Raw genomic sequence first — 8,853 nt, 5'->3', positions numbered from 1 at the left:
ACAAAATTGGTCTTATCCCAAGTCATTTCTTAACCGTGAAGGTGGTAATTGAAGAGGTAGAATTTGTCTTCTTATTGCATTAAGAAAAGGATGATAAGATCAAATTGCTATTATGATAATTATGGGGTTATGAGCAATCAATTGCATAAAGAAGCAAAATTAGACTTTGTACCATCTATTTCTTAACCGTGAGGAGAATAGAGAAGCAAGAGGTGGGTTTTGTCTCTTATGATAAGTAAGGGCATTTTGGTCATTTTATTTTCTCGGGTAAAAATACATATTTTGATACAAATCTTTAAACATTTTACTGACCGGAAATAAGCTGTAAAATAATAATTTACTTTCCTTAAAATTAGCTTCCGAAATAATATAATATTAAAATAAAATTCAAGATTAAAACATTCGTTCTTGTTAAAACAGAGACAAAACTTTAATTAAGCTAATAAAATAAATATTAGCGTATAATAAATCAGGTTTTAAAATCTCGGGTATTACATCCTTACCCCCTTAGAAAAAGTTTTGTCCTCGAAACTGGAGCTCAGTCGAACTTTGAACAATTATATCATTAAAGCATATAGGTCACATTTAATCAATCAATTCTCATAATATTTCTACAATAACAATATCACAACATATAATATATAATAGTCCATACGTTGTTTGTGGTTAAACAAACAGTTCGGGGTATTTTATTCGCATTTGTTCCTCCACTTCCCATGTAGCTTCAGATGTTAGGTGATTGGCCCATAAGACCTTTACCATTGGAATTACCTTGTTTCTGAGCTGTTTCTCTCTGCGGTCAAGGATTTCAATTGGTTTTTCCTCATATGTCAAATCGTTCCGCAACTGTAAGGGTTCATGTTGAATCACATGGCTTGGATCAGGGACATATTTCCGTAACATTGACACATGAAACACATTATGCACCTTCTCTAAGTCGGTGGGTAAGGCAAGTCGATATGCTACCTTATTCACTTTTTCTAAGATTTCGTACGGCCCGATGTACCTTGGAGTTAACTTTCCTGATTGACCAAATCTCATAACTCCTTTTGTAGGAGAAATTTTTAAAAATACATGGTCTCCAACATCAAACTCTAAAGGTCTCCTTCGTTGGTCTGCATAACTCTTTTGTCTGCTTTGAGCAGCTTTCATTCTTGATTGGATAAGACGAATCTTGTCAGTTGTTTCTTGAATCAGCTCTGGTCCTATGACACGTACCTCATCAATATCACTCCAACACAATGGTGTTCGACATCTCCTCTCGTAAAGGGCTTCATATGGGGCCATTCCAATGGTGGCTTGATAGCTGTTGTTGTAAGAAAATTCCACCATAGGTAAATATTTTTCCTAAGTTCCTTGAAAATCCAAGACACATGCTCTTAACATATCTTCAACAATCTGATTAGTGCGTTCAGTTTGCCCATCTGTTGTTGGGTGGAAAGCAGTACTAAAGTTGAGTTTTGTTCCAAGCGCCTTTTGTAATTCTTTCCAATATGTAGCCTGATATCTTGTATCACGGTCAGAAACAATCGAACTAGGTACCCCATGTAACCGCACTATGGTGTTCACATATAATTCAGCAAGTTGATCCAGACTCCAGTTATTTTTCATTGCTAGGAAATGTGCAGATTTTGTTAATCGATCCACAATGACCCAAATAACATTCATTCCCTTAGTTGACCTTGGTAGTCCTATGATAAAATCCATTGATATCGAGTCCCATTTCCATTCTGGTACATCCAACGGTTGTAATAAACCTGCTGGTCTTTGATGTTCTATCTTAATTCTCTGACACGTCAAACATTTAGCTACAAATTCCGCCACTTCTTGCTTCATGTTACTCCACCAGTATATTTGTTTCAAATCCTTGTACATTTTGTTTCCTCCAGGGTGAATCGAGTATGGTGAACTATGAGCTTCCTCTAAAATCTTCTTTTTCAACATCTCTTCATTGGGAACACATAATCTACCTTGAAACCTTAATGTTCCATCCTCCTGAATTACAAAACCCGGGGATTTCCCACTTCATACCTCATTCTTTATTCTTTCCAATTGTGAGTCCTTACTTTGGGCCTCCTTAATTTCATCTATCAATGTCGGTCTTATCTCTAGTGTATTTAAACAAGCACTCCCATCCTTATGAATAAATTCGATTCCCATCCTTTGTAAGTCGTTATAGTTGGCTTGAGAAAAAGGTAAAATTGAACTCAGGCGAGCTTTACGACTTAAGGCATCAGCAACAACATTAGCTTTGCAAGGATGGTATTGGATACTCACATCATAATCTTTTAAGAGTTCCAACCATCTACGTTGTCTCATATTCAGCTCCTTTTGGGTAAAAATGTACTTGAGGCTTTTATGGTCAGTGAAAATTTTACATGAAGCACCGTATAAGTAATGTCTCCATAATTTGAGTGCAAAAATTACGGCAGCAAGTTCAAGATCATGAGTGGGGTAATTTTGTTCATGTATTTTGAGCTAGCGAGAAGCATAAGCTATGACTTTATCATTTTGCATCAATACACATCCTAAACCATGCTTAGAGGCATCACTATAAATAACAAATCCTTCAGTTCCAGATGGAAGGGTGAGAATAGGAGCAGTGGTGAGACGTTTCTTAAGTTCCTGAAATGCAGACTCACAATCTTTATCCCAAATAAACTTGGTATTTTTCCTCACAAGTCGAGTTATAGGTAATGCAACCGGAAAAGTCTTTAACAAATCTTCTATAATATCCAGCTAAGCCCATAAAACTTCGTACGTCATGAACGTTGGTTGGTCTAGGACATTCCATAATTGTTTCTTTTTTCTCAGGATCTACAGATATTCCCTTATCAGAAATAATGTGCCCCAAAAATGATATTTCCTTTAGCTAAAACTCGCACTTTGTTAATTTTGCATATAACTGATTCTTGATCAAGGTATCTAGCACTATTCTCAAATGTTCCTCATGTTCCTCATTATTCTTGGAATACACCAAAATGTCATCAATAAAAACAACAACAAACTTATCGAGGTATGGTTTAAAAATACGGTTCATCAAATCCATAAACACCGCTGGTGCATTAGTTAACCCAAATGGCATTACAACAAACTCATAATGACCATATCGCGTTCTAAAGGCAGTTTTTGGAACATCTTCAGATTTAATGCGGAGTTGGTGATATCCAGACCTCAAATCAATCTTTGAGAATACTTTTGCACCTCGAAGTTGGTCAAATAAATCATCAATACGAGGTAAAGGGTATTGTTTTTGATTGTGATCTTGTTTAGCTCTCTATAATCGACACATAACCTCAAACTTCCATCCTTTTTCTTCACAAACAAGACTGGGGCTCCCCAAGGTGACACACTCGGTCGAATGTATCCTTTCTCAAGCAACTCATCTAATTGTTTCTTCAATTCTTGTAATTCAGTTGGTGCCATCCTATATGGTGCTTTAGAAATAGGAGTCGATCCTGGAATTAACTCGATGGTAAAGTCTAATTCTCTTGGTGGTCGCATGCTAGGTATCTCTTCTGGAAAGACTTCTGGGTACTCACAAACTATAGGAATGTTAGTTACTGATGATTCAGATGGGTTTAAGTCAACCACACTACAAAGATAACCACATATCCTCTTATCAATCTGGTGAGCTTTCAAAGCAGAGACTATTTGGATCTTTGGTTTTCTTTCAAACTTTTGATAAGATATCCTTTCTCCATTTGGAGCCTTAAGGGTTAAACTTTGCTTAACACAATCAATTTTGGCCTCATGCTTAGTTAACCAATCCATACCCAAAAGTATGTCAAACTCAGATAAGTCAAAAGCTATCAAATTAGCTGGGAATTCGACTCCCTCTAAAATAATTGGACAGTCTCTATACATGGTTCCACATTTTACGGTTTCTCCAGTAGGGAGGGAAACACTCATGCCAAGAAATTCATAATATTGTTTCAATTGCAAACTATTGGCGAATATTGGGGAAATAAAAGAATGTGATGCTCCAGAATCAAAAAGAACATGAGCATGTGAAGAATGGATAGAGAAAGTACTAGTGATCACAGTGTCATCATTATCTGCCTCATCCTGTCTCATCACATAAACTCTTCCAGTTGTGGGTGGTCGAGGTAGATTTCGGTTTGTGCCTCCTGTGTTGGTGTTGTTCCTTCCCCGATCTGCACCAAATGGAGCTGGTCCCTTTGAAATTGGTGTAACTGTTATGAAATTAGGACAATCCTTAATATAATGACTAGGACTTCCACATCGGTAGCAAGTATTGGTACCGACACGACATTCATTCTCAGTATGGCTTCTCCTTCCACATTTAGCACACACTAATTGAGATCTATTATTCTGATTTTTGTTCCCTCCTTGCTGACCTTGTCCTCTATTACCAGAGTAACCCCCTTGTTGATTTTGGTTTTGCCTCTTTGTTCCTCCTTGGTTTTGGTTATCATTCCTCCTTTTATAGCCAACATTTTGTGCTTCTCGAAGTAGTACAACCCTTTCCACATTAACTGCTACATCAACCATATCTTGATAAGAAGTAAATCGTTGAGATGATAGTCTGTCCTGATATTTCAAATGGAGACCTCGTTCAAAACGATTCATCCTAGATTGTTCCGTTGATACTAATTCTGGTGCAAACCTTGATAACTCCATGAATTTGTTTGCGTAATCCAACACACTCATGGTTCCTTGTTGCAAGTGGAGGAATTCATCTTCTTTTTGTCTCCTCAAAGATGATGGATAAAACCTATCTCGCATCAACTCTTGGAGTTTGGTCCAACTAAATCCAGACTCATTCTTCCTTTCCTTGTTGTCTTGTTGACCTTCCACCATAAACTTGCTTGACTAGTGAGATAAAATGTAGCAAAGTCAACTTTCATTCTTTCAGGACATCGCAAGGTCTCGAACAACTGATCCATCCGGTTAATCCAATCTTCAAACTCGACTGGATCAGGCTTACCATCATATGATGGTGGGTTAAGGGATGAAAACTTTTTAAACATTGACGCACTATCTTCCTCATTCGTATTTTTCTTTTTCCTGGAATCTTGAACTAGTTCAGCTAACAACGTACTCACATTCTCGAGTCGTCCCATTCTTTCTTCGTACTCCTCTAAGGGTTGCTCCTTGTTGTTTTCCTCATGGACGTTTTCTTCGTGGACCATTTCATTTCTTATAAAAACATCGTTTTGGGTTCCTTTGGAGGCATCGGTAGTTCCCTTGTAACTTGCCATTCTGCACATCAAATGTGATTAAGAAAACTAAGAATGGAAAAATAAACCCCTTTATCCTGTTCCTACACTCACATTCAATTCTATATATATATATATATATATATATATATATATATATATATATATATATATATATATATATATATATATATATATATATATATATATATATATATTTTAAAAACATATTTTATTAGCTAGTGATCTTATTCTAAAAATCTAATCAACTTTATATATAAATGTAAAACCAGTAGGGTTTCACAGGAACCGTTGCTCTGATACCACACTGTAACACCCCGACCTCTAATTCAGTTATTAAGATAATCTTAGTAGCGGAACTAACCTAACATGGTCGGGACGTTACTGCCATAAATCCCTCACGAGATTTACAAGGCAACAAACATACTTAATTAACAAACTTGATTTATAAAACATAGTAATCTATTTATAACAAACATTATTCTTAATTTTTATAATAGAAAATCCTATCTTATCTCAAACTTTACTAAGTAGCTTAGTCTTACTATTCAAATTAAACAAATTAAAACTATAACTACTATTAAGTGATAACTGAAAGTAAAATCCTTGCTACTACTCGTCTCCATCATCCCCAGCAGTACCTAAAACATAAAAACATAAAAACGGGTGAGCCGAAGACTCAGTAACGAACTACTCTAGTAGTGTAACATCATTTCAATTCATTTTAGTTAACAAAACAGGGAGAATAGAGTATCTTAAAACATTTAATAAAATTCATATAATGATATATATATATATAACGTTCATATTAACATGCTAGTCGCTGGCAAGTATGACATGGCGGAACGTCTTCCGCGATGGGCCGGTGCCCATAACATAGAGCAGATGCTCGACATAGTTGGGCTAATGCCCCATGGGTACATGCATGACCGAGAAGTAACCTGTAAACATATACTGCCAGACGGACTAGGTCTTTCACTGTTATTTATCATGTTTAGGGATGGCAATGGATCTGGACCCGACCCGGATCCGTGGATCCAGATCCGTTTTTCACGGATCTGGGTCTTCAAATTTTGGACCCGACGGATCCGGGTCGGATCTGGGTCCAGCTGACAAAAACGGATCTGGATCTGGGTCTGGGCCCTAGACCCGGATCCAGATCCGTGGAACCGTTTTTTTATTTTTCCTATTTAAAAAAAACTAAAACTGTTTGTTTCTTTATTAAAAATGTTGATAATGTTAGTAATGATAAAGATTAACCCTTTCAAGAGATGAATTTTGGATGCTCATATTATATACATCATCGTTGTTTTTTCACTAGCTCATATGTAACATTGTATTTTTTTTTTTTGTTTTTAATTTTAATTCAAAATATGAGTGTATAAGTTGGTTAATTTGGAGTTGAACTTAATAACCAACCACGTAAGTTTGAAATAAATTTTTTGACCCGAAAATTACATTTTTTGCAAAAAATTAGGCAAAATATATTGGACCCGTTTTGGACCCGGATCCGGATCCGGATCCGTTGGACCCGACGGATCTGGATCCGGGTCTTCATTTTCTAGACCCGACGGATCCGGGTCGGATCTGGATACTACATACAAAAACGGATCTGGATCCGGGTCCATCTGGACCCGGTCCAGATCCGACCCGTTGCCATCCCTAATCATGTTGTGTAACTTTTACATAAGTCATTCATAGATTCATGACATACTTTTGTAAGATCCAAAGATCAATAAAACAACGTTTATCAATAAAATCATTCATATAAATCATTACACTGAAGTACATTAATAAACACGTTCATCATCCCGCAAGTCATTAAATCCAGAGATATAAATAACTTTCAAAAATGACATCATGATTTTATAAACACATTTCAAAGGGAATTGCGGGTACTAGCAATAGCCGTTACCTGGATTTACAGTTTGACAACCTTCCTGTTAGCCTTTATTCTATCGTTCTAACTGAGCTATGAGGTCCGATTCCTCTTAAAAATATAAATTATTGCATTAGTAGGGAAAATTATTAAAATTATAAACTCTTTAATTAATTTAGTATGAAAACAATATTAAACTCATCTTTAGAAATAAATGTTACGTAACTTTTTGAGAACTTTTTGATAAAAGTAGTTGTATCATAATTCCTTCAAAAAGCTAGTAAAAAAGTATATTTAATTAAATCAAATCCTTTTACAAAACATAAATTATAAAGTGTCCCTTACTTTGGGTGTATAAATAAACAAGTTCAAGAGCTTGATTTCATAAGACCAATATTTAACTTGGCAAGAACAGAGCACGCATCACCCAAAATGAAAGAAATGGATGGGTGGTTTTGGGCAGTACAGGGGAGGCAGCGCACACGAGGGGGCAGCGACGGTTGACCGATGATGATAGAGGTTAGGCGGTAGTAGGAGAAGAGGGGTGACAGTAATTGCGGTATTTCTTTAACGGTTGGAAAGTAGTATGTTTGTTGCTAAGACTTGCAAGAGAAGGAGGAAGAAAATAGGATTAACTAAGTCACTTGATAACTATAATTTGATTCTAATAGGAATTGGATGAAACAAAATTGGTCTTATCCCAAGTCATTTCTTAACCGTGAAGGTGGTAATTGAAGAGGTAGAATTTGTCTTCTTATTGCATTAAGAAAAGGATGATAAGATCAAATTGCTATTATGATAATTATGGGGTTATGAGCAATCAATTGCATAAAGAAGCAAAATTAGACTTTGTACCATCTATTTCTTAACCGTGAGGAGAATAGAGAAGCAAGAGGTGGGTTTTGTCTCTTATGATAAGTAAGGGCATTTTGGTCATTTTATTTTCTCGGGTAAAAATACATATTTTGATACAAATCTTTAAACATTTTACTGACCGGAAATAAGCTGTAAAATAATAATTTACTTTCCTTAAAATTAGCTTCCGAAATAATATAATATTAAAATAAAATTCAAGATTAAAACATTCGTTCTTGTTAAAACAGAGACAAAACTTTAATTAAGCTAATAAAATAAATATTAGCGTATAATAAATCAGGTTTTAAAATCTCGGGTATTACATCCTTACCCCCTTAGAAAAAGTTTTGTCCTCGAAACTGGAGCTCAGTCGAACTTTGAACAATTATATCATTAAAGCATACAGGTCACATTTAATCAATCAATTCTCATAATATTTCTACAATAACAATATCACAACATATAATATATAATAGTCCATACGTTGTTTGTGGTTAAACAAACAGTTCGGGGTATTTTATTCGCATTTGTTCCTCCACTTCCCATGTAGCTTCAGATGTTAGGTGATTGGCCCATAAGACCTTTACCATTGGAATTACCTTGTTTCTGAGCTGTTTCTCTCTGCGGTCAAGGATTTCAATTGGTTTTTCCTCATATGTCAAATCGTTCCGCAACTGTAAGGGTTCATGTTGAATCACATGGCTTGGATCAGGGACATATTTCCGTAACATTGACACATGAAACACATTATGCACCTTCTCTAAGTCGGTGGGTAAGGCAAGTCGATATGCTACCTTATTCACTTTTTCTAAGATTTCGTACGGCCCGATGTACCTTGGAGTTAACTTTCCTGATTGACCAAATCTCATAACTCCTTTTGTAGGAGAAATTTTTAAAAATACATGGTCTCCAACA

At 35.8% G+C, this 8,853-nt stretch overlaps 1 protein-coding gene and 1 long non-coding RNA gene across 2 annotated transcripts; both read right to left on the bottom strand.

The window, feature by feature from the left end:
- Positions 1 to 3,174: 3,174 nt before the first annotated feature.
- On the bottom strand, positions 3,175 to 4,749 carry LOC145570010 (uncharacterized). Its single transcript, XM_081628996.1, has one exon. The coding sequence runs from the start codon at positions 4,747 to 4,749 to the stop codon at positions 3,175 to 3,177; it is 1,575 nt and encodes a 524-aa protein (XP_081485122.1).
- An 882-nt stretch (positions 4,750 to 5,631) lies between these two features.
- On the bottom strand, positions 5,632 to 7,762 carry LOC145584080 (uncharacterized). Its single transcript, XR_014100331.1, has 2 exons — positions 7,429 to 7,762; positions 5,632 to 5,845 (listed from the first exon to the last, which is right to left on the bottom strand). It is a non-coding gene; the product is annotated as an uncharacterized LOC145584080 (long non-coding RNA).
- Positions 7,763 to 8,853: the final 1,091 nt, after the last annotated feature.

This window comes from Chenopodium album, chromosome 2 (assembly GCF_948465745.1).
Source record: "Chenopodium album chromosome 2, dcCheAlbu1.1, whole genome shotgun sequence".
Taxonomy (NCBI): domain Eukaryota; kingdom Viridiplantae; phylum Streptophyta; class Magnoliopsida; order Caryophyllales; family Amaranthaceae; genus Chenopodium; species Chenopodium album.
The sequence above is the reverse complement of the archived record's forward strand: the minus strand, read 5'-3'. Positions and strand labels throughout refer to the sequence as shown.

What these genes read in the sequence shown, in the direction of transcription:
- LOC145570010 (XM_081628996.1), bottom strand. Translation starts at nt 4,749, where the DNA reads ATGCGAGATAGGTTTTATCCATCATCTTTGAGGAGACAAAAAGAAGAT.